General features: G+C 40.5%; 1 protein-coding gene across 1 annotated transcript; it reads right to left on the bottom strand.

The window, feature by feature from the left end:
- Positions 1-10661: 10661 nt before the first annotated feature.
- On the bottom strand, positions 10662-25009 carry CKB (creatine kinase B). The gene is made up of 8 exons (XM_034418534.2): positions 24899-25009; positions 22833-23046; positions 20588-20742; positions 18897-19029; positions 17114-17285; positions 15120-15243; positions 13103-13292; positions 10662-11069 (listed from the first exon to the last, which is right to left on the bottom strand). The coding sequence occupies exons 2-8, from the start codon at positions 23023-23025 to the stop codon at positions 10891-10893; spliced, it is 1146 nt and encodes a 381-aa protein (XP_034274425.1). The 5' UTR covers positions 23026-23046; positions 24899-25009; the 3' UTR covers positions 10662-10890.
- Between the last annotated feature and the right edge of the window lie 1476 nt (positions 25010-26485).

Genomic DNA, 26485 nt, shown 5'->3' with positions numbered 1-26485 from the left:
CTGATAATAGCTAGTCTCAACATCTCAAGCAAACAATCCAGCTCAGCAAGCATCAAGTATTCCACTCATATATTGTGTTTTTCCAGAAACGTATGTAGAACAGGCTAGAATATTTTTAAGGACAAGATATTTTTCAAAAGATATATCTTTTTATTATATATGCAGATCTGCTGTGTCTATGAATAGCAGTAAACCCTATGCATCTTGATTTAAAAATAAATGTTATTAAATTCAGGATAAATAGGATAAATCGACTGAAAGGGCGAGAATAAGTCCTTAAAATCCCAGCTATTAACCTGGAGGCAGGGAGAGGATGCTCCCAAAAAAGATATTGAAGACTTTTGAAAATGAATGGTATAATCAGTCTGTTGTGAAGTTTTTAAGAAGTCTGTGCATTTGGAAAGATGTCAGAGGGATCATTTAAGAGTTCTTGTAACAGACATAAAGTAATATAGTAACTCTATACCTAACTGAGGAACAAAGCTAAGTCCACAAAATTGTAATGACCTTGGTGGCCACACGATGTCTCTCAGGTGCAGAAATAGAAAAAAAATTACATATACATTCTGGTGGTTATCAATAGACAGATCTGCTGAAAGATGAATGATGAAATAATAATAAATAATAACAGATTCGTGGTTAATTTGGTTTGATGACAGATCTGTTAGTTTATTTTTAAGACTTGTGGGCTTTTTTTTCAGAAGAGCTCTAAGGCAGCATGCAAATAAAAACAGAAAAATAAAGCACTCAAAAGAAAAGCCTAATTTTATATTTAAAATTAAATATACAGTAAAATCCTCAAGTATTAATAAGTGGCCCTGCTGTATTTCAATACAACTCAAAAGGAATGCCATTACCAAGAAAACCTAAAGGTATTTAATTCGTTTTTATTCTATTTTAAATTTTTGTATTTATGTGTTTTATTCTGTGGCTGTTCACCGCCCTGAGTCCTTCGGGAGTAGGGCAGTATATAAATCCAATAAAAATAAAAATAAAAATAAAATAAAGGTCATATCTACAAGCAGCAGAACCTTCCAAATAGATGTCAACCCACATATTGGTTAATAGTAAGATCACTCCCCTTTTAATTACTTGGAGGCTAAAACCTTGAAGGCTTTATAAATTTGACATGTCCTCTGTAGCTCAGTAAGAAAAATGTTAGGGCTAACACACTGCAGTTGCATTTATGGGAACTGTAGTCCAGTATATCTGGAAGATGTCAGCTTGTGGAAAGCCATTTCTACAATGTTTCAAGAACTCAGGAAAAGTAAATATGCTTAGTCTCAGCAAGGCATCTTTTAAATTCCAGTCTGGTGTTAGCCTTTGCAAAAGTCTCTACTATTAGGACTTAGGAAATGTAATTGCACAGGAAGTCAAGATAACTACCCACAGACACAAAAAGCTTCAAGTGAGGGTTACAGGAAAGACTGGCTTGATACTAAAACCACAAAGTCTGCCTTTAGTCACTTTCTTAAAATGGAAGGCAGGAAGTGGAGCCTTACAAACAAAAAGTTGCAGTATATCTCCTTAACAGCTATGTAATTATGTGAAGGTGTGACTGAAAAGAGTAACGCAAGAAAAAAAAGCAGCTTCAAATTTTGCTCTGCATGTGAATTTGTTTATTTAAAACATTTATATAAATTGCCCATCTAAGGTCAAATTCTGAGTAGCTCCTAATCATTTAAGACAACATCAGTAAAAACAACATAACATAAATCTATTAAAGCCATAAACATTAATAACTTGACACCAAAATTAAACTTCCAACATTCTTATGAAATCTCTGATCCACTTCACCATATTCTAGTGCAGGGGTGTCAAATTCACGTCATGGCAGCGTCACATGATGTATTGGGACTTTTCCCCCCTTTGCTAAACTGGGTGTGGGCATGGCTAGCACGTGACGCATCCGGCCCACGGGCCAGGAGTTTGACAGCCCTGTTCTAATGATTGGAGGAAAAAGCCAGGTCTTTAAAAGTGCCTTGCAAAAGGCTAAAAAGATGGAGACCTGCTGGACTTCATCAAGGGAAAGGGTATTCCACAGGCCACGGCTGCCACAGAAAAGGATTTCATGAGGTGGCAATGTTTAAGGGAAAGGACTAGGAGTTGTGCCCATTCTTTCTGATCTGATAGGAAGGGTAGATGTGCCTAGGGAGAGGCAGTGATGGTGGAGATGAGAGAGAGAAATTGAGGATTTATAAATGCAGTCAGTCTCTATGCAAGTAATTACAGCTCACTTTGGCTAAGAGGACATCTAAAGAGCATTTGCTTTGCTACCGTGGGGGGAGGAAGAGACAACTGACTTTTATTGGGAATTAAAACTGATCTTAAAACTTGCCTAATAAGTTTAACAATGGATTCTATTGCAAGTCTCTGTAATTAACTCTTGTTTATAGCATAGTCATCCAATCTGCCACTGAATATAATGTTCCACTAGCCTGCCTTCTATTCTCTCCACCTGTCTTACACTGCTGTAATGAAAGCAAGCATTAGGATTGCAAGATTGTTTTACTCCTGCCATTGCAGTCCCAGCCTACAAATTGCAATGGGGGGAGAGAGTCTAATTCCTTCAGACATATTATAAACCATTGGAGACTGGACTGTTATATTTAGTGTATTGCCAAATAACCACTATTTGTTTTCGAATTTCCATTATCAGAGTTATTTTTAAAATGTCTCATGCTGTGGAGGAATCTCCCTCTAGAGTAGGGGGAGGAGTGAAAAGACCGGTGAGCTTGGACAGAATAAAATGATTTTTCTTCATTTTGGCAAAATCAGGTAAGTGCATACTGAAGTAGGGAGACTCTTTTGATCTTTAACCTGATTAAAACCAGTAGCTTAAGACAGCAAATTGCCAACAACTAAAATGTGTCTTTTAGCTCTTAAGATCCTAGCTGCTTCATTTTAAACTAGCCCAGTTTAGTGTAGTGGTTAAGATACTGGCCTAGAAGCCAAGAGACGCACATTCTGGTCCTGCCTTAGGCATAAAAGCTGGCTGGGTGACCTGGTTCAATCAGTCTGTCTCAGCCCAACTCACCTAACAGGGTTGTTATTGGAGGGAAAATAGGAGGCAGAAGGACCAATGTTGCTTTTGTGATGTCTACCTGGGGATCTAGGACTACAAAGGAGCACAAAAGATTCTTGTGGATCAATCTGAATATCAACCTGTTCAGCTTTTTAATGACGCCCTAAACAGTTCACAACTAAGTCAATGTGCAAATAGCAGGAAGAGATTCCCAAGAGTAAAACTGTCAACAATAAGAGAAATAGCATTTGATAATTTAATTTAAGATCCCCTAGTCCCAACTCTGATTGCAAAGTAATAAAAATAAGACTGCAGGGGGGCTAACTCAGGGCCAGCTAAGCACTAGGGGATGTAAGCATTGTCCCTTTGCAAACAAAACAATTGTCTGAAATGGGTCTTATTTGTCTAGTTCCCATAGAAACAAAAGCTGCACCCTCTGGCTTCTCTGTTTCTTCAGATGATTAAAAAGTAAAAAATCTAGCTCTTGTTCACTCACATGTTCCCGACAACTATGAGTCAGTCAAATAAGAATCAGTTGGCATTCCCAGTGCATCTGCTCCATACAATTCCTGCTATGCAGTTGATGAAAAAATGCAGCCACACAATTGGGTGTGTGCTTCAAAATGTCTGTTTTCTATTATGAAGCTAGTCAGCTACCAGCTAAGGCCACATCTGATCAGACAGCAGAACTGAAAGTTATAGATGGGGGAAGCAAGGACAAGTTTGGGCTGGTTCGCTGGAAGAGAAACCATGACCACAGGAGGGCTGTAACTTCTGGTTCAGAAAGCAGAGGCTGATTTGCTGAAATGAGGCTAGCAAAGAAAATGCACCCAAATGCAATTATTTTCTGTTGTATGAGAAAAAAATTGGAGAAAAGGGCATCCACAAAAGATGTTCTGACCTGGGTCCCCCGGCAAGTGCAGGTACCAATAAAGTCTGTCTGTTGCACAGCTACTGTGACAAGACAGCCCTCGAATGGTGTAAGTAAAGCTCTACCCCCAATTTTCCCTGAAGGCAGTCATCCATTGTCGGGGCAACCCGGTCCCACAAATTAGGTCCAACAATCACCAGCATCAATTCACAAGGCAAGGAGGAAGTCCACAAACAAGGTTCAGAGTTCACAAAGCACTGTCCAAAGTCCACAAAACACAATCCAAAGTCCATGAAGCAGGGTTTATGAGAGCCATAGAAGTGTTTGCTGAAGCAAATGGCTGTTCCCAACAAATGTGAGGAGGGGCGGGGCTTTCTGCTTACCTGATAGCTGTTCATGTTTGCAAACCTTACACATTTTTGCTCCATCTAAAACCTAGGGAGGCATAAGAAGGCTTTCTGTCAAGGCTTTTCCCGACCATCTTCCTGACTTTTTCATGGAATTTTACAGGGAATCCAGAGGATGTGCTTCAACAGCTGAGTTCAGACCAGAGATTTAACCAAAACCATGCAGAGCTTTGATTTGGCCTTTAGTGCCCCTGCCTCATTTACTATCAATCTGGTAATATGGGGAAACGGACTTAAATAAATGAGCATCTCTACTTGTTGACAAGAAAAGAAACACCAATTCAGCTTTGTTTAATACAATGCAGTTCATGCTAATGACCTTGATGAATGATCCGTTCCCATTGTGAGGCCTTGTGTTTTGGAGATTAATTGGTCTCTTTCTGTAAACGGTGTGAACAGCTCTCAGTTCTACAAATCATTTTGGCATATAAATTACTTCCACCTAGGGAGCTTGTATAGTTTTTTGAGTTCCCATTAATTTTAATTTACTTGTGATTAATTTTACAAGTGAACTAAAGCATTATTCAATTCAATCTAGTAAAAAGGACAAAAACAATGGGTGTGAGGGTTTTTTGGAGCATATCAAGGAGACCTTTTGAGTACTGTGTGATATCCCATATCTCAGAAATCAGTGAAATTAAGACTTGTGTATGTTCTGAAACTATAAGCTAGGCAAAAATTACATTTTCATTCCAGATGAAACTGATTTCCAGGTTATGTTTCTTGTGGAAAAAGAAATGATGATCTTCAGAGATTAATGTCTGTTGCTTAATATTTGTTTCTTGAATATATCTGTCTGTATTTTCCATTCCTAGTATTAGTCCATTCGTTCATTTTTAGTGGTCCCTACATTCTGTTCCATAATTAATTGTTCATAATTCTTACTGCCTTCTGAAGTTCAATTATTTTTTTATAATAATAGTTTATTAAACAATTGTACAGAGAAAATTAATACGAAGTATAACAAAGAAAAAAAAGGAAAAGTCCAAAGAGAGGAGATGAAGATTTTCCTCTTCATTCCAGCAAGTATAAACAACTTTAAACTGATCACCATATCTAACAGTCACCATATCTAATAGTCACCAAACTAACAGTCTTTTCATTCCATATCTCACCACATTGCTTATAAATCTTTAAAACCTCATCAATCCTAATCAGCAAGGATCCATTAAGGGTTACCAAAAATAACCTATTTTAAAAACCTGATCTTATAAACCCACTTGACTTTTTTCCTTTTCCATTTGTATCTCCTTTTCTGTGGTTATACATCTCTTTTTCTATCATTAAACAAGTCTCCCAAACATTATCTTTCAACTCTAATCTGTAAAAATCCAATAAAAATTTACTGAACAACACAACTGTTTTAACTGTTTAGATAAATTTAAAAGACAAAAAATAAGTCTCTTTTGTAAATCTAATTTAGAAAAGTTATCCAAGACTCTCTTCTAGTTCATCATTTGTATGTTCTTTTTAGTTACCAAACATTCACTGGTTTCATTTGTATAGCCAACATTTCATCTTTTTCCACATCCTTCTTGTAGGCAGTCATTTTTAAACACACATTTAAATTAACTTCAGTCTTATCCAGTAATACTTGTTCCTCTTCCATAGCATTATCAATAATAGCAGAGACCTTTAAAACTAACTTCTGAACCCATTGTTCACAAATATCTCTCAATTATCTATTGTTAAAAGATTTTGCTTCATTCTGCATCATCAGCTCACATTTAAGTGTTCTTCCCCTCTAATTATAATTATTTCTTCTGTTAGCATGTCTTTCCTCTGAATGCAAAAACATGAATAATTCATGTTTTTAAAATCTTATATTTAATTTCAGAATCTTATTACATTCAATTTGGACCCTGTTTATAACTTTATGAAATCAGCACTCTAGTTATTCTTTTGCTATTAATTCTAAAAAAAAAACCTTAAACGTAATTAAAATTCATTTTACAAAGGACGGATGGAAGCTCACCCAGTGAATGCCATGAAGCTTGCCATTGCCGAAGGGTCTCATTATTTAAAGAGCAATAAAAAATAATAATTCCAAAATGATTAAGAAATGAGGATTGGCTGAACCTCATGTTCTTAAATAGTACATTTTGCCTATGAGCTCCAAATGAGGACATGGTGAACTGAAGATGTTCCTTAAAAAAGAGAGGACATTTCAGCTGAAATTGCTGGTCAGAGAAAAGAGAGATTGTGAGATTACCTGCATGTACTCCAGTGAGTGATTCCTCATTAATAAATGGCAGGAACTGATGTTTTTGCAATTTGTTTGTAAGTTGAGCAGCTGGGGAATTGGAGATTCCATCAAAACTCAACTCACTTCTTCAGGAAAATTAATATATTTGTTTAACAAATAAATATTCACCAAGAGGTAAAGAGAAATCTAAATTGATTCAATGGATTCAGCTCTTAGGAAGGAACACTCTTCACTTTCATTAAAACTTACTGTCCATACTAAAGTGTGAGACATTTTTTGTTCTTAAGATTTGGCAACTAATATTAAAAAAAACTTGGCACAATGCTGTGTCATTATGGACATTTTCAATCTGCCCATGTGTCAGCCTTTCCAGGGAGTCCAGACAGAAAACCAAAATCATGAATATCATAAGGTTACAGTAATAGTCTTGCAAATCTGTATGTTTCTCTCCCTTCTCTGCCTTTATGTTCCACAGAACTAGGGAGGGCCAATTCAAATACACTTATTCAGATTATATCCTTGTTTTGGGCTCAGATTTCATTTTATCAGATTGGCCCCAACCCTGCTGGCTGGGTTTCACTTAAGACTTGGCTATTTGTCTAGCCATGAAGATCATGAACCGAGTACACTAGCCTACTATTTCTCTTTTTAATTTGACATAGAGGTTGATATTCAATACCATTGGAGAGTTCATGCGGTTTTCCAATATACTATTGAATGGGTTGATTCTTTCTTGACTACAATCCTGTTGTAGGGTTAAAAACTTAGTGTCTATGGAGATTCTCGGTCATTCAGGTCATGGTTGTCTCCCAAAGGTGCTTTTTCAAGAGGCAACTTTCTGGTTTTCCTTTGAAGACATTTCACTTTCCATCCCAGAAGCTTATTCAGCTCTGCCTGGATGGTGGGGAATGGAAGGATTTATACTCCTTGAAGACAGCTGGAGGTTTATCTGAGTCATCACCTGTGCCCCTGAGTGGTGCAAATGAAAAAGCACCTTTGGGATTAAAAATTTAGATTTTTGGTACAACATAAGATGCAGTGTCCCTTATTAGAAATCTTTCTCTGTGAGAGAATATTGGGTAAAAGTACTAGAGGAATTAATGAAGTACCTGTCACAGGCAACCCTTAAGTTCTAGAATCCACTATAGCTTTCAAGAACCACTAAAAGTCAATATCTAGGCATTTTTCTTGATTCGATGCCCAGGTTTTGGAACCTGAGGCACAACATTCTCTTGGGTTAAAATAATGGGCAAAATTCATGACTCCTATATATCTTCTTGATTTGTTCCTAGAACAATATTCATTCCTCCAGTTAGCAGATATGGAGATCCTCAGATTCTATTATTGTTGTCCATGTCTGAGTATTTATTTATTTATTTATTTATTTTTATTTCTATACCGCCCTTCTCCTGCGGGACTCAGGGCAGTGTACAGCCGAGATAAAACATTGCATATAAAATTTTAAAACAGTTTAAAAAACAATTAAATAATTTCGGCCCAAGATTTAAAAACAACCCAATTAAAACCAAAATCAATTAAAACTGAGTAGTACCATTGCATTGATATGTCAGTGAATTCATATTCCCTCAAGATGTAGGGCAGATCTATCTAAAGCCGTGATTCTATGAAACCTCCATATTTAGAAGCAGTATACAGTATCTCATGATACAAGAGGATGTCTAGATGCATTCAGTTGTATGGACTTCAATTCTCAGAATTACTTGCTGGTATGATCATGAGAGAGAATCCTTAAAGAGTTGAACTTTATACATCTGGTGGGGACACATGCTGGAAAAGACTGGTATTACTAGGATTATAGAGAGATTTGTAGTAAAAACAATGATCCAGCATTACTTCTCAAGCATTTATAAACGACCGTGAGCAATTGAGGAAGCATGGCAATTCATATAAAATTTGGAGCTAAGCTTCTGTGGGGTGGGGGGAAGCAAAATAATGAGGAACCGGGTGTCAAAAATGCAAGCCAGGTGGAATCTTCTTAAGGGTTTAAGTGGATCCAGTGTAAGAGATACAAGGCTTGGACTGGTGCACTTTTTTAATTAATTCTACTTCTTTGGAAGTCTTGTATGAGCCATGGGCCTTTACAGCTTCCCTTCTGACCCATTTGAGCAATCCATCCTGTTATGACTCAGAATTTCTTGTTAGAGACACCAAAACGAGGGTGGGGGATATTCCCAGGATGCTAACCATCAGCAATGATCAATGATATAATTGCACCATCTTTGTTAAAAAGTCAGTCCCTTGGCACTCATTAGACATGAGCAAGAAAGGGAAGATAGTTGGAAGAAAAATCCAGCAGCTATAGATATGCTTATGTAATACATCCACAGTGAGATAGGCAGCAAATACAAATGTAACAAATTTTCATATAATCATTTAGTAAACTGGTTGCACGAGTTTAGGCCTTGCCCCCTTCTCAGCTCAACAAATATGAAGTTTGTGCAACATCTGAATCTATCTCCAGAAAGTATTTTGGAAAATGCAGGAGTACAAAAAAAGCATCTGCTTTAAGGAATGCAGACATGAGCTATTTCTCCTCTTCCTCTCCCCCACCTCTATAATGGGACTGGTCACCACTGAGTAAAAGAATATTGGATAAACGTGGTATACATTTATTTATTTATTTTATTCATATTTATATGCTGCCCTTCTCCCGAAGGACTCGGGGCGGCTCACAACAATAAAACAACAAAACAATAAATTAATGCTAAAATAATCCAATTAAAATCCCCAACAGTTAAAGTAAAAACTCCCAGCAGATCAGGAGATTTGCTGAAAAATGTCTTCAGGCCACTGCGGAAAGAGCGGAGGTCGGAGGCCGTCCGGAGCTCAGTGGGTAATTCATTCCAGAGGGTTGGTGCGGCCACAGAGAACGCCCTCATCCTGGGCGCCACCAGCTGACATTGTCTGGCCGATGGCACCCGGAGCAAAGCAGCCCTATGTGAACGCACTGGGCGGTGGGAGGCCAGTAGAAGGTGATCCTGCAACTACCCCGGGCCCATGCCATGTAGGGCTTTATAGGTAAGTACCAGCACCTTGAAGCGGATCCGAAGGACCACTGGCAACCAGTGCAGCTCGCGCAGGAGAGGTGTAACACGGGAGTAACGGGAGGCTCCCATAACAGCCCACGCAGCCGCATTCTGGACCAGTTAGAGCCTCCGGGTGCACCACAAGGGCAGCCCCATGTAGAGGGCATTGCAGTAGTCCAGGCGAGAGATGACGAGAGCATGAGTGACTGTACGGAGGGCAACCCCATCTAGGAAAGGTCGCAACTGGCGCACCAGGCGAACCTGTGCAAAAGCCCCCCTGGTCATGGCCGTCAGATGGTCAACTAAGGATAGCCGCGAATCCAGGAGGACACCAAGATTGCGAGCCCTTTCCGAGGGAGTAAGCAACTCCCCTCCCATCAAAAGCGATGGGGATGCTAGATCAAGGGATGCCGGGATCCACAGCCACTCCGTCTTGGAGGGGTTGAGTCTGAGCCTGTTCCTGCCCATCCAGACCTGCACCGCCTCCAGGCACTTAGACATCACGGAAAGGGCATTCCTGGGTTGGTCCGGGGTGGAGATGTAAAGATCAGCGTACTGGTGATACCTCACCCCAAAACTACGAATGATCTCACCCAGCGGCATACATGGTGTCCATCCTATGGGGGGTGGTGGAAAGCAATAGGGAAAATAGTTGTGTTTTTAAAAGCTACGTTTGGTAGCTGCTTGAACTTGTCTAAAGGACAAGTGACAGGCCTTATAGTGAGAAACCTTCCACTGAGAACCCTTCTATAATGAATATTTTCTGATTGGAAATAAGACCAAAACAGCAAGTCACACAGAAATACCACAGATGTTTTCGTGATCCTAAGATTATCCTGCAGAATTCTTAAGATATACAGGCTGACTAGGAAATTCTGGGAGTTAAGTCCACACATCTTAAAGCTGCAAGTTTAAAAAAAAAAAAAAAAAAAGCTCTTATCGCTATAGACATTGGCCCACTCATGGCGGTCAGTTGACGTAACGTTTAGTCTGTGCTGCTTCTTAGAATCTTCCTTTAGCTCCTGCAGCTTTAAGGCAGCTGTAAGATTGTAGCTTTAGCTACCTTTTATCATTCTTTTTTAACCCAATAACAAAATCAAGATACTTTTCAGGCCAAATGATTTTTTTTTATTTCAGTTTCTCAGTGATATTTCAGCCATCAAAAAAATAAACTCTAACACATGTGGATGGAAGACTTTCTACAATGTTACTAAGTGGGGAAAAAATCTCTTGTGACTCCATGATTTTGATCGGAGCGTCATCTTATTTTTGTGTGTATAATTCATCCAATAAGTTAGGAAGAAGCATGAGGAGCTAGAACATTAAAGTGCTTTTCATTTCTGAGCTGGGATCATATCATTAATGCACTGGCCCTTTTCAAGGCGTTTCTCCATTTCAATCAGCAGCTTTACTCCGTCCACTACCATCTGCACCAGCTCGACTTCAGAGAAACCCAGACGGTCAGCGTTGGAGATATCAAATACTCCCCCCACAGCTGCTGTGTCCACACCACCTAAAACAAACCAAAACAGAAGTTAGGAACCCAAATTAAATGCTCTACAATACCATGAATATACTGTTAAGTTGGGATCAGAATTCAAATTCAAATAAGTACAGTATACGCACATACACATTTCATTCCAGCATGTTTGAACAGCGCTACTTTACAAGCATCCAGTCAGCATATTTATCTTAAAAATTCTGCAGGATTGTCTTAAGATCACAAAATGAGGATTAAATCCAATTAAATTGCTTATCTAGGATGTGCCTCCTTTCAAACGGCTTCTAGTAAGGAAAAGCAACGTGCAGTCCCTAAATTCCAGAAGTGAATTGTGCATGTGAACTATCGGACACTATGGGAGTCGTATCATTTGGGCCATGCCTTTGAAATATCCGACATCAAAACTAAGCTGCCTTAGAATAGACCTCGCCTCCACAACAGCGATCTTGGAAAGTCAGCCTTTATGTTTTTTGAGTAGACTCTACTTGCCAGATAGGGTCATTCCTGCTATGAGGCAGAATGCAACACTAAATTGAGTCACGTTCTTTTTTTCCTGTATTCTCACAATCTACCACCAGCAGCGCTGTTTCACTCTGCCTAAAGTATTTGGTTCTCCATAGCAGTTCTGCAGTCCAGTCCTAAACAGCTGCCCTTCATGCGTCACTGGAGTGATTTCTCAGAATGATGGACACCGTGAAAAAAAAACCATGGAGGCTGCCTGAACATGTAGCCGACATAGCTACCTCGCAACATGGCATAAAGCCTGGTTGCCTGGGGGACTATTTACCTTTGATACCACTGCTTATTATCTGCCTGGCTAATTTAATCTGGCTGGGGTGGCCTGCATTACAGATTCCTTCAATTAAACAGTTTCAGGATGCCAGAAGCTTTGGAGCACCACTTGCCCTACAGAATAAGGTTGCTCCCCGAGATCTGGATGGCTCCTGCTCTACTAGTGTTTCAATGAGTCTTCTAGCCCATTCCAGGCCTTTGGGAAGAGTGGGTGAAACCCCCTGGACTCTTTCTTTCCATTCCAGTCAGGTTCTGTCATCTTGTTATCTTTTCTTTCTTATTTTTGTTTTTAACTGTTTTAGTGTTTATCTGTAAGCCACCAAGAGTCATTGGGAGTTGACTCTTGACCAGGGGTCTCCAATCTTGGCAACTTTAAGACTTGTGGACTTCAACTCCCAGAACTCTGGGACTTAAAGTTCACAAGTCTTAAAGTTGCCAAGGTTGGAGACTCCTGCTCTTGACAAACTAGATAGAGAGATAGTGATAAATAGATCCTGCTCAGAATGATGCCTAACTAGTGCGAACAGCAATGCTGTTACTGCTGTCTCAGGAAGGCAAAAAAAATCATCTTCCTGTCTTAAGTGGGGATTCATTCCCATGGACTCAGAGAGCACATTTCTTTGGGCAGCTACAAATATATTGGGGCTACAGAATCTCCAGAATTCTTGGCCAATATATCAAAACTCTTATTGTAAAAATCTGCCTAATGTCTGCTAAGACTTCAAAGTTGAGGGCTGTCAGAATGAGATTCTAGGACAATCTGTGCTTAACTATTAATATCTTGGCTTGGCTGAATAAGTATCAGTCAGATGGCATTTGCCAACTGGAGGAGCAGAAATATTTCTTAAATACAGACAGAGGTATGACATTTTTCAAAATTAGGGATGTCACCCAAAGCCAAACTCTCAAAGTTAGAGAGAAAGAAACTGATTATAACTCAAAGTGATGCCAGGATTTTGCACTTTGTAGCTTTTACATGGGAAAAAAATATTCCCTGCATACAAAAGCAAGATTGAAAGAGAATATTTATCTTTTAAAAATCTGCATAGAAGGCTCATTTGTTTGTACTATGACCTTCCCCCAGCCATTTTGTTTAAACGTTTTGTTACGTTTTAAAATGCCTCTCAGAAGTTGTTTAAATGGGTTTTATTGTATGTTTATCATTCATCATAATCTGGCCCATGAGTCCTGGACAGAATGGTTCACTGATTTCAATCAAATAAAACAAGCACCACCCATGCTTCCTTTCTCACCTGTACCACGTTTCTGCAGCCTAAGCCTTTTGAGGATATCTCCAAATTTCTCATGTTTGCTAAGATTCGGCAATTTAACATGAACTCCACCCCGGAGACCTGTGCCAAGGTTGGATGGGCAAGTCAAGATGTATCCCAGATGGGAATTCCACATATATTCATAGTTTTGGGCTTTGAAGAGTGATTCAAGCTAGAGAGAAATACAGATAGTTATAAAGAGTTTCTTCATTTCACAAGTTGAAAAAAACTGAAGAGATCTTTCATGGTCAATAACACAACTTAAAGATATCTGCAGATTCCAACATTAAATAATGTCAGCCCTGAAGCTGGCCTGATTGAGACCATTTTGAGACTTCAGCACTGACACGCTGTAGAAGAGGGACAGGGAGGGGGGGAATAGAGATAGTTGGGGTTTGTAATCAAAACAAAATACTTTCTCTTGGGAACCAAGGACATTCCTGCAGGTGCTCAGGAGGAGGAGACTGGAATCATGTAGCAACTGGACAGTATCCTGATTGGACCATGTGACTGATAGTTTAGAGAAAGTGACAAACTTTTATTTTTAATTAGGTGAAAACTGTGGGAATAGTCAAGAGTCTGTTTTCACCAGCCTGTGCCAATATGACATATCCAATAAACTTATTCTTTGAGGAATTCAGGAGTTTTGTTTGTTACAGGTATGTTACTTGGAACCCTGAGAAACTATGGCCATTACATTTATATGAGATTAGACAAGAATCCATGTAAAAATAATTGAATCTTTGGCATTGTCATGCAACAATCAGTGGCTCAGCAGTGGGATTGTCATGATCATATAAAAGATTGTTTTATAGGATGAAGGTAATTTAGTTCTTTCAGTTCTCAAACATAAAAGTGGAAGGAGAGATAAAGCCTGCACCATACAGTAAGAGCAAGACATGCAGCAAGGTTCTTCATGAAAAATAGGTCTCCCACTCTGCATTTCTCCAAAGTAGAACCTCAACTTGATGAAAAGCAATACTATTGGCATAGGATGGCCCAAATCAAGGTCTCCGGCTTAAATGAAGACCTCAAATCTTTGGTGAAACCTGCAGAGTGGATTCAAAGACTGCCATCAAAATGTAATCACTTTAATATGCCATATATAGTATATGTATGGGAAGTAAATTATATCACTTTGTTTCTGAATTTAAATAATCAAAAGTACTACTTCCCCTCCTTTCTCTCTGTCCATTTGCTGAAATGCAGTTCCCAGTATACCACTAGAAAGTAAGCAGAGCCCCCCCACACACACACAAAGCAAATACAATATAGAGTTTCTTGTTTTATCCTTAATAGATGGCTAGAGCTAATACACTTTCATCTTAAATGAATGAAAGATGAAATTTTGATTCTGTGATTCACTAATTGCTATTTCTTTACTGTTTAGAAACATATTACCATTTTAGGCAACCTAATGTGCCCAGAGAATTTAGGAAGTTACTGTATAGATTACAAATAATTAAAGAGACTTCCCCCAACCTCAACTATGGTGGCATACCACAGCATAGACACCATTATGTTAGAAAAAGCAATGGCCAAACCTTATTATAAGCTATGCTGGGACTGGAGACATGCTGCGACTGGCCCCCTCTGCTCTTAGAAACTCATTTCTGAAGTTGCATATAACTAACTATCTGTTAGTACAAGACAGGCTACTGAGTTACAGAATGGCTTAAATCTGCAAGTCTTTCAAGATTTCTGGCCAGAGACATAAGGGAATATATACATTATACATCACTATTATTTGACCTCTATTCCTTCAATAAACAGGGAGAGTGATATCCAAGAAGTCTCCAGGGCAGGAAGGATCTGTATTTGTACTTTCAAGCTCACTGTACCGCTAATTCTTCCTAAACAGATAATTTGAAACATATCCTGATATGTTTGTCCTAAAGTCTGTACTGTATTTAAATCAGCACTTTGAGTTGGATATTGTAGAGAAGGCTGCACCAACTTAGATCCCTGGGCAAAGTCCACGTGCCTCCATTATATTTACCTGGGTTAGCCCAGAACAGAAGCGAGCAAAAACCTCTTTCATATTTCCACCCTTTTGCATGGAAATAATTCTAAGGTGATCTTCCTCATTGATCCACACAAGGAAAGTCTTACTGTCATTATGCCTAAGAAGACAAAAATGAGTAAGCTCCACACTCCTTTATATCAAACATAGAATAAACATATATAAGTTTACATACCAAAAAAGCTTCCAAAGCTTCTATAACTTCTAACTACTTGCAATCCCTTCTTTCCCCACCCAACATCAGCCACCTGCTTGCTGGAAGGGAAGGAGATTTCAAATACTTCCTGCTAGATTCCCACTAGGGATCTCAATGGGGAAGCTAGCAGGAATTCAGAAGTCACTCCTGCTCCCACTGCGTTTTTGCCCACCCTTGGATTATTCTGTTTCTCTGAAAGGTAAGAAAATATGTCTGAAACGCTGATTCAATCTACTAGGCACAGGTTGCCTAGTAGATTAACAAAATATACTAAACACTTCCAAGCTTGTAACTATAAATGGGAAATCTGCACTCACTACAATTATGCATTTGTTCAGAAATGGGTATACCAATAGTGAGCAATAGCAATAGCACTTAGACTTTACAGCTCTAAGCGGTTTAGAGTCAGCATATTGCCCCCAACAATCTGAGCCCTCATTTTACCGACCTCGGAAGGATGGAAGGCTGAGTCAACCTTGAGCAGGTGAGAATCGAACCCCCGACAGTCGGCAGAATTAGCCTGCAATACTCCATTCTAACCACTGTGCCACCATGGCTCCTTGAAATGTTATACTGCCCAAGAATAGTTAGTCATCAATCAATTCTTTCATCAGAATATAAAACCAATTCATTAGGAGTTAATGAATACATACAACAAATGAAGGCATATGTTAACTGTGAGTGAAACAACTGATGTCTAAGTATGAAATGTGTTATCTACATTGATAAAGGTGTACATTAATGTAGGAATCCATAGCCTGTTGATATTTGCATGTAATGTTCAAGGAATAGAGACAATAGGAAAAACCAGGTATGAATTATGGAAAAAACTCTATATTTTTAATTCATGTGATCCAGGAAGAAAAAAATATTCTTCTAGGAGACCTGGATGGATGAGTAGGAAAATATATATAAGAAAAATGATTGCTGCAAAAAATGAGGGATGAGAGACATATGTGTAAAGGATATGGAGAGCACAAATATTTATTTGCAAATGTAACCAAAGACAGCAAGATAAATCAAATGAAGTAAATTAAAATATCAATATTTGAGGATCAATAGGTGCTGAATTATTTGAATTTAATACAAAATGAATGATTGGCCTGAAAAAAAATATGGTGAGGGAATGAATGAAACCTGAACTGGAAAACAAACATGAGAAGAATGAATGAACAGGTTAGGGTAAAGAACCTGAAAAAAGTCATGGTTGGATAGAATAAATGAGGTCTTGAGAAAGCAACAGGTAAGAAGTTAAGAACAAAAGGTTATTTAAAGCGTGAAAGGATTGTTTACAAGGGCAGAAAGGAAAGAAGAGAAATAATTAATGATGTTAATATAAGCTAGCTTTAATTATGTTTCTTTATATCATTCATGCCTTTAACTTCTTTAGTTAACACCAAGTTATTGTGACAAGTATTATTTTGCACTGCAAGGATTTTTCATTAATTTTTTTAAAAAATTCATCAGAAAAAAGTATGGGTCAGGAGAGAGAATCCAAGTTAATTCTACAGAACTACGGTATCTTATCAGGTAACATGAACTGCATCTTACGTTAAAAGAGCTTCTGTCTTCCAGCAAGTCTCTAATATTAAATTACACATGTTGCTGATCAACTCACTGACCAGTTTCACACGTAGTTGGAATCCACAATATTGTGAAGCCACCTTTGTTGAATAAGCCACAACTGGATGGCTATAAGAATTTACAAATCGCAATATCAAGGTTAAATGAACGGCTCAATATTCAAGACACAACTTTGCCTGGCAATACTCACCAGATGCCCCTTCCATCAGGCCAGTCACGGGCCATTCCAGAAGCCAAGAGCAAAGGGGAAACAGGTTTATCGAAAAGGAAGTGATCATCAATGAGCTGCTGCTGTTCGGCGTCTGTCATATTCTTCAAAGCATAGTACTTCCCACTGAAGTCCCCTTCCAGGCTGGCCAAAGCTGAAGGAAGAATAGGGAGGCTTGTAGCATTGAGATTGTTTTAAATGAGTTATTTAATAGAATATGCATATTCTGGCCTACCATTCATTAATGCCAAGACAGCAAAAAAGGGTAGTTTTGGCTTGACATGCTAACTGTTAACAATTCTCTAGCAGAGCAAGGCACTGGGCTGTTTTCCAGAGTCTTGAGGCAGGAATGGGTAGAAGAATGCACCCTTCGCTCAATGTAGCTGCTTTTTAATTAACATGCAGTTATTTGATACTCATGAAGTAGTATTTGTTTTCAGGAACATCTTCCAGCAGGGTTATCTGCAAAACACACTCATGTCAAGATGGTGGCTGCAACAATGTGTTTAAAGCTCCCCACATGAGAACACTTAAAAAACAGAGAGGAGCTGTAACTGTAGTTACTCTGTTTCCCTTGCATTTACTTGAATAAATACAAGTAAATGCAAGGGAAACAGAGTAACTACAGTTCAATTTTCTGCTGCAGGCAAGACTTTTTCAAAGGTGCATTCAGCTACAGCAGTGGTGGGTTGCCCCCGGTTCGGTCGAGTTCTATAGAATTGGTAGTAAAACCAGCGGGAGGCTCCGCCCATCTGCCACCCATCATCATGGGTGATCTGCGCATGCGCAGAAGCTTTTGCACATGCTCCTGTTGCAAACCGGTAGTAAAGGTAAGTAGAACCCACCCCTGAGCTACAGGTATGGTACATCTTTCTGGCTGACACAAAGGAGTTTAATATGAAACAGCCGAGAGATAGTTCAATCATACTCACCAAGCGTCTTATTAAACAAAACAGTCCTCAATTTATGACAATTGAGACCAAAATCTTGGTTGTGGAGCGAGGCAGTTAAGTGAGATAGCATGTGACTGTTCACATGACTGCTTTGTTCAATGACTGCAATCCCAACACTCATGGTTGTGATTGTTAAGTGATTGCACAGGTCATTAGGTAGATAGGATCCCAGGTAAAGAGTGTGGGTGCTTGTAGGGGGGAAATAGAGAAGTCCTGGGAGGTTCTGCTCAGGAGCTGAAAATCCTCCCTGCCCATATCCAAACAGGATTTTCAACCCAAGTAGAGAGAGACTTACATGTGTTTCTGCACTGGGCCTTCCTCCCTCATCTAGGGTATCTCATGCTTCTTATTTTACCATGCACTCTGCTTAGTTTTCAGCTCCATCTTGTCTCTGGCTGAAAAATCTGCCTACCAAAGCAGTTCAGCTCCCCTTCATGCACAGAAGAGAATTCATTCAGTGGTATGCGGAAAAGGGGCTAAAATCTATAGGATTTTAGCTCCGTTTCTGCACCCCATTAAAGGAGTTCAGCTCCTCGGGAGGCAGCTATTTCAGCCAGCCCCTAAAGCTAGGAGTCCTCTCAGCAGGAGTGGTGATGCAACATTTTGTGATGTCCAGATGTGCTTTATGGGCCATAAAGCACCCTTTCAGAGGCCATAATTCCAAATAATTGTCAACAGTTATAAGTTAAGGACTACCAATAATGCAAAAGGCATGGGTAGTTCTACCCTATTATATATCTATTTGTTCTTTTTGATAATCAGACCAATTCTACTTGTTTTGGGATTTGTACAAAAGCAATGCAGAATTTTACCTTCCACAGAAAGTTTTTCAATTGCACGTCTCTCTCCTCTGCTACAGTGGGGGGGCAGACAGAAGCCACGAATGCTCCTACCAGTTCGGACACGTGAACTCAGAACATAGTTGGGGTCCAAATCATCACCACCCTATAAAAGGAAAGAGCTTCATCATAGTAGTAAGAGATCCAATAGCAAATTCCATCTAGACTTACTCTGTAAATGAATGGCAAACTCAGAGTTACATTGGACGCATATTTAAATGCAAGTGATATTAAATCTGTATTTTCATTTCAATTTAATCAAGAGAGAAGCAACCTGGAATTAAGTATAGATTTCCTAACAGTGAGAACAATTAACCAGTGGAAGAGCTTGCTTTCAGAAGTTGTGGATGTCTTATCACTGGAGGTTTTTAAGTAAAGACTGGACCGTCATTTGCCTGAAATGATATAGGGTTCCTGCTTGAGCCGGAGGTTGGACTAGAAGACCTCCAAGGTCCCTTCCAGCTCTATTCTGATTGATTTATTGACTTGGCTGTACAAATTGCAGCCAATACCCAGTTCCCAACTGCTTCTACTTCAACCTTTTGCAACCAGCCTTGCTGATAAACAGCGCCATTCCATAATTTTCCTAGCAGATGTATTAAGCAAGGTCAGGACTTATGCTGAAAGAAGCATTTTAAACCAACTCTTGTCATTCCTATAGATAAAGGAAGTGTGAGATATTGTCTTGGAGAGAAAAGCCCATTTTTAGGGGGCATCTCCATTCTGGAAATGGGATACTGGCAATCAAGGGCTTAACTTTAGAGCCAAAAATATGCCATTCTTCTGCTGCAGGGGCTTGAAAACAGGTAAAGTTTCAATTTGCTTCATTATTATTAGTCCTTTACCTGTCCTTGAATTGAGTCTAATACATGGAAGGAAATCAGAGCATCAATGCATTAATCTCTCCAACATAAAGATGACTTTCTTCCATGAACAGGCAAGCTCAGCTCACTAGCCATTTTTTATACTGACAGACATAGTGATAGAATACTTTTCAATCCTACATGTCATAATAGAAGTGATTTATCCATCTCCACTGCTAAGGCATAAAGGACTGAACAAGTCAATTTATCATGTTGTTTGTTGCCCAAAGGATTCTAAATGAATGTCCAGATGTACAAACATTCTCTCCTGAAGAATATGATCTTTCTACACATAAGAAAGAAACCTAATAGTGAGGCCTAAGCCAATCCTAAACATACCTGTGCCATTTCTATTACAACTCTTCAGCAACAGGAATCTATTAAAATTTTGAACCTGGCAACATAGATTGCAGCCTTCGTAAATGTCACTCAGTAAACATATTCCATTGCTGCAGAAATAATTCTAGGTTAAGGCAGCTTACCAATGGGTAGTTTTTAACATGCCCTACCAGGTATGAATAAGAAGGTACAGCATCAAAAGAATAAATTAGCAATCTGTTAACATTTGCCAATAAAGGAGAATATTTGTAGCTCAGAGTTGAAATGAGAGGTCCCTGGTGCTCTCTGAGCTGGTTTTCTTGCAGACATTTCACTACCATAACTAGGTATATCATCAGTGCTGATGTTTTGGCCAGCACTGATGATGTTACCTAGTTAGGGTAATGGAACATCTGCAAGAAAGCTCAGAGAGAACCAAGGATTCCTCGTAAATACTTCCTTCTTTTTAAAAGACTTCTCTACCTCCAGGTTATCAGCATTCAAGTCAGTCTTATGTTGATCCGTAGGTTTGTAGCCTCCATGTCGATCTTCAATAACTGGGTCAAAGAGTTCACAGAATGTGTCATACGAGTCCTCATCACCAGCTACGCATCCTACTGTCTTAATGAAGGGATGGCCTACAGGAATTAACAAGCCAGAAGAGCTTTGGTTTCAAAGTTCCATTCTAGCATTTGGCATTTCCAAACACATTAGATTTTGCACGTCGTTAGCTTTATAAGGTATAGAGACATTTTTGATACAATCGAACAGAGTTCTCTGTTCAATTAGACTTTGTCGTTTGCTCATAGGTTTGTGTGAATGTAGCACACTTAAAACTCTCTCCCTCTCTCTCCTTACTTTCTTTGAAAGTAAAGCTGCTTCGGATATTTGGTTTACCCTGAATGCTCCAGAATTAGGCAAACCTAAAACCTTAGTTTCCGTTAATCTGTATATTTTATTATTATAAAAATACACAGAACTATATATATTTTCTGTGTAGGTATCAAACAGGCAGTCCAAATTCTACAACTGGCACACATTAGTCAAACTGAAAACAAAGTGGGGTGGGTTCTTTTTGGCAAAATCCCATTCTGCAACACATACTTTTGCAAAATAGAATCACAGGAAAACAAGCACCCACATGGTAGTGAAGGCAACTCCATTTTCTCAATGGAGAACTCTTATTTAGACTTTTAAAGTGAGATTTCAAGCAGGGCTAATTTCTCTAACCTGCCAACCCTCAGAAGTGCAAAACTACTGTTATCCTTAATCTGCTAGCCAATGGTTCCCATGGGCGTTGTAAAGTAATCTGTCTGGAAGGTACCAGATTGAGGAAAACTAATCAATGCCTGAAAAAAAAACAATCACCAATCAATTTCATAATAAACCAGATACTTCTCTTCTGGCAATGCCATCCCTTAATGGACCAATTTCTATCAGGCCTACAGGAAAGTTGCCTAATGCTCAGATGCCTAATGCTCAGAAATCACTAAAATTGAATCGTTATTTATCAAATTTGGATATCATCCATCTCACTCGCATTATCACATCTCTGAAGCATCTCTGAAGACATTCACATTTTCATCAGAGATCATTATCAAATTATAATTCATCAGTGACTGATGCCCACAGACTTTTTATAACATTCGCGAGTTTGGTATCCAGTCCACAACAAATGACTACCGAGGTGCCTCCATAAAACTTGCAAATAGGATGTCAAGACTACAGTTGTCTCTGAAATGTAAGACTATTGACCACAGAGGCTCTATTTATCACTATTGTTTTCATTAACATGTATTCAGCAGTCTATTTCTAGAAGTAGCCCATAGCAGCTATCATGACTATGAGAGACTTCATCACTTAATTCAACCCCCTTGTTAATGGTTAAGAGAAGTTTATGGCGCTCCCTTCATCACATCTAATGGTTTCTAAAGGACTGTTTCCAAGGCATAAAGGGCATAAAAAGCAATTTTAAAAGCTCTATCATATACTACAGTTAACCTCAACTAACCACCATTTCATCTAAATCAGGCTTGTTTCAGCCATTTTGCATTTCCATAGCCACAGTTGATTTCATGCCCGAGCAAAAAGCCTGTATCTGCATTAGCCAAGTTCACCAGCTCAGGGCTTTGGCAGGACTATCAACCCCAGTCCGAATGACATTTTACAAGGAAAAAGACTGTCTCACAATTTCTAGCTCAGATTCAGGGTTAGAACGTCAGCTACATGACTCTTGGGGGAACTTGACTATGGATGGTCTCACTGGAAGGCGGTTTCTAATTATTAAAGTTCAATATTGCTAGAGAGTAACAGGAAAAATGCAGTAATATCCCCACTACTAAGATCTGCTCCTACTTTATTTGCCAAAGAGCAGCTATATTTCTTAATCAGGGATTCATTTTAAGAACCACAATTGTAAATTATATACCTTTAGAACTAGGGCTTCCTGGGAGGGGAAGGGAGTTTCTCATTCAACATTAATATTTGTGTGTGAGGGGGAGGAATCAGCAGAAGGAATCAATAGGTTTGTATTTGTCATAAATAAAGCCATTCTGGTTGCAGTCAAGATTCTGCACAAACACTTTGTAAGATTTTTTTAAAAAATACGTAATACTCTTGAGGCTGCAAGGAGATTCTCACAGACGGCGTGTTTTGTAAAGCAGCACAGCACTTCCTTGTTAAATGAGGAACAGAGAGAAATTAAATGAGCAGCCATTTTTTCCTTTACCTGGGTTGTCAACCCCCGTCTGAATACAATCATCCACGGTAAATCCACTAGAAGTCTTTTTATTCCTCAGCTTTGAATATAACTCCAAGGTCAGAATGGAAGCCATGTGATTGTTATGGAGACTTAGATCCGGATACTCATCTTCTGCAGAGTAATTCATCTTGCAAAGATTGTGGCTGTTTGAGAAAGGCATAACTGGCCTGTCTGAAAGGAGCTGAGGGAGGGGGGGAGAAAAAGAAGAGAGGGAAAACATCATTTTGCCTCCTGCAAGGTATTCACTTAGCTTCAATTGTACAGGAAAAGGCTGGTCGGGAGCAAGGTCACCTTGCAGCCTCTCCCTGACCTGCTCAACTCAACGCTTTGTCTGCAGAGCACCTGCAATTGTGGAGGGTTGCCAAATATTACTCAGCTCCTCCCCATACCGCTGTGGCAGGTGGGCAGGCAGGCTGGGCCAGCGCTAAGAGGCTTGCCCAAGGTCAAGGTGCTCTATCTGTGGCTGAGCAACCAGGAATAGGAAGCCAGCCACCTAACTAACTTCCCCCAGGAGCTCCTAAGGGCTTCGCTAAGAAGGCCTCCCTCCCTTTTCCTTGATCCCAGAGGTCACCTTCACCTCCAGAAAGCAGACATTTTGCTGCAAGACAGAAAAGAAAGCGAGGGCCCTCCCTGTGGGTTATTTTTTTTTTCCAGCCACGGGTTGGTTCCCTTTGGAGAGCAGAGCCCTGCAAAAAGCAAGCCGAAGGAGGCAGCCAGCATCTCCATTCTCTAAGCCTTCCACTTCATCGGGGCTGCCTCGGTTCCGCACCCCCAGGCACCTCCTCCTCCTCCTCCTCCTCTCTGTTGCAAGAGAAGAGAAGCCGGTTAGGGATGCGCAGCGCTTTGGCACAAACAACCGCAGAAGGGCCCGCGGGGCTCTTAGCTACCTACCACTCTCCATCGGATCTCTCTCTCTCTCTCCGGGAGAGGCGCTTCGGAAGGAGCAGGTGGCGGCCGCGGCGAAGGGAGGGGGGAAAAAAAGAAAAGCAGGGAAGGCGGGAGGGAGGCTTTTTTTTTTTTTAAAGCGGATCACAAAAAGGGCGCTGGCTGAGACGATCGCAGCCGAGTCTCTCTCTCTTCTTCACACACACACACACACCCCCATCTCTTTCTCTCGCTTCCTGGCTCCGGGAAGGGAGCCGCGAAGGTCTCCTCTGGCAAGAGCAGCCTCGGCTTGAGGCGGGCGAGCTGCAATGCGCGACAGCTCCGGCAAGGCTGACTCACCGGGGAGCAAGGAACCAGGAGGAGGAGGCAGGGAGTTGGGAACCCTGGCTTCCCTCTGCAGCCCCCCTCCCCACACCCGAGACAGGGGAAGGGGACCAGCGCTCTTCCCCTACAGCCCTGCTTTATAAGGACAAGAACCACAAGCGGGCTTCCTTCCTTCCTTCCTTCCCTCCCTCCGGTGCACTGCCAAGAAACGGGCTTGCTTTGGGGGGCACCTCAGCCTAAGGAGAAGAGGCGACTCGAAAATGAAACGGACCGTCATTACGTAACAAACTCAGAGGAGGAATGTGGCTAATTGCTCTGCGCGAAAACCCCAAGGACTCTAGATGCGGAGAGGGGAGGGGGGAGCCGAGCATCGCGCCCCCAAATTCGAAAGGAGTCGAATTTTTTTTTTTTTAAGGGTAAAACCCGAGGAACCCCCTTGCAAGATCGAAGCGTTATCTCCGAGCCCGAGCTCTCCTTTGGACACGGCCACATCCTGGACGTGGCGATTCTGTCTCTCTCTCTCTGTGTGTCTGTATGTCTCTCTCTCTGTCTCTCTCTCGGTCCAGAAAGCAGCTACAATCGTGGCGGCGTGAGACCAGAACCCGAGCCTCCTTTCCTCTCGCCAGGGCGAGATGCTGGCTTTAAAAGAAACGCCAGTTCGCAGAGAGAGAGAGAGGGGAAAAAAAAAAACCCTGGTCTTTCGTGCCTTAAAAAATGCCTTTTTCCTGGGAAAAGCAGAAGACGCCGCAGAGCCGGGCGTCCAGCTCGCCAACACGGCGACTTCAAGTTCAAATCCGAAGGCACCGCTTGCCCTGCGCACTTACCGAGACTTTCCGAGGAGCTGCGAAAGGAAAGCGCTCTCAGCCTCTTGCAAGCTCCGCCAGAAAGACCTGCCTGAAATGAAGCCTTTCCCTCCACCTTCCCATCCCTTTTATATACACCCTCAGCCGGCTGCTTATTGGCTGGTATTTATATTCCATTCATTCCATTGGAGATTTGCTTCCAGGGTGGGGCAGACTTCTCGCCTTGCTTGATAGCTAGCTCTGGTCCCCCCACTTTGCTGTGGGGCCTCCTCGTTAGATGCCCGGCCCGTGGAGCGGAGCCTCAGACAGCCACAAAAGGCTTTCAACAAAGGGGAAGGAGTCACTTGAGGCATTAACTATGGGGAATTACGAAGGATGCCGTCGCCAGCCCACCCACCCACCCACCCCCTCCCTCTCTTCTCCCCGAAAGGGAATGAAGCACCAACATGCCTGGGAATCAGGAAACTGCTGCTGATGCAATTCTTGGGAATAAAGCTCTGCAAATGTGTTTTATTTTGTAAGGATGAATCGAGACTCTCAGATAGATGCGATGAATACCTGTTTGAGTCAAGGTGCTTCCCCCCCCCTTAATTCACTGTTTTTTCTTCTTGCACCCAGTGAAAATGAATACAAGAATATTCAGTAGAATGGAGAGAAATGCAGCCAAGAGCTTTAAAGATTTGGTGCTTAGTTGATTGTAAATTCTCTGCGATTGGATTTACGTAACAGCTGTGCTAAAGCAGACATTGCTTAATCACGATTCATTACTTAGTTGGATTTTCATCACATAGTAAACTACCAAGAAAACGGTTACAATTTCTCAGTTTTTGACAGGATTGTTCTGCACTGTATTATCTTAGCAACTGCCCATAGATTTATCTGCTATTCAGCAGATACCCGGAGACTTAGCTTTCTAGATCCTAGGCCCAGATATAGCCCTGGGGAAGTCTTAAGAACTGCAGCCTTAATGTAGGAGATTCCAAACAGTTCTAAATTGAGTTCTGCAGACCAACTCTAAACCCATTTCATGTTTGATTGAATAGTAAGGCTTAGTACCAAAGGAAGTAAATATACTTAGGAGTAAATGAGGTTAATTTCAACAGGATGAACCCTATCATGAGTCTAAGATATTTTAAATCTTACAAAGATTGGTCTTTGCCAAGTAGAATGGAACCTGTGCCCATCCAGCTGTTGAACAATTGCAATGTTGCCATTGGCCACACGGGTGCCATAGTTTAGCAACATCACGAAAGTCAGGAGTCCTTCATCCCTAAATTTAATTCAGTGAACTCTTGAATTTAAAGACAGTTTGGAAGACTTGGCCTTACAAGAGCAGAATTTTTATTTCCTCTCTTTGCTTATGCTTATTTTGCTTATTTGTCTTTATGTATTGGAACAGAAAATGAAATTCTATCAGAGATGGCCAAATGCAAGTGAGAAAAACAGCATTTCAACAGGTGCGGTTACAAAGTCCTTCAGCAATAATGTTTAACAAGCTCCAGATTGCTGGGGGCTCCATGGATGCTGTCATCTCCTCAGCTAAAAAGGCAGACAAAACGTTCTTTTAACTCTTTATATGCTGTGTGAAAAACAGTCAAGCTTTGTTAT

This window comes from Pantherophis guttatus, chromosome 1 (genome assembly GCF_059756535.1).
Source record: "Pantherophis guttatus breed Tessera chromosome 1, ASM5975653v1, whole genome shotgun sequence".
Lineage (NCBI taxonomy): Eukaryota > Metazoa > Chordata > Lepidosauria > Squamata > Colubridae > Pantherophis > Pantherophis guttatus.
This window is presented reverse-complemented; position numbering and strand designations above follow the sequence as displayed.

Excerpts from the sequence above, each read along its gene's own strand:
- CKB (XM_034418534.2), bottom strand. The coding sequence starts at position 23,025 with ATGCCTTTCTCAAACAGCCACAATCTTTGCAAGATGAATTACTCTGCA. Across the intron at positions 19,030-20,587 it reads TGAATGCTGATAACCTGGAG|GGTGGTGATGATTTGGACCC; the intron begins GTAGAGAAGTCT and ends TTCCTTTTATAG. Across the intron at positions 15,244-17,113 it reads CCTGATGGAAGGGGCATCTG|GCATAATGACAGTAAGACTT; the intron begins GTGAGTATTGCC and ends TTGTCTTCTTAG.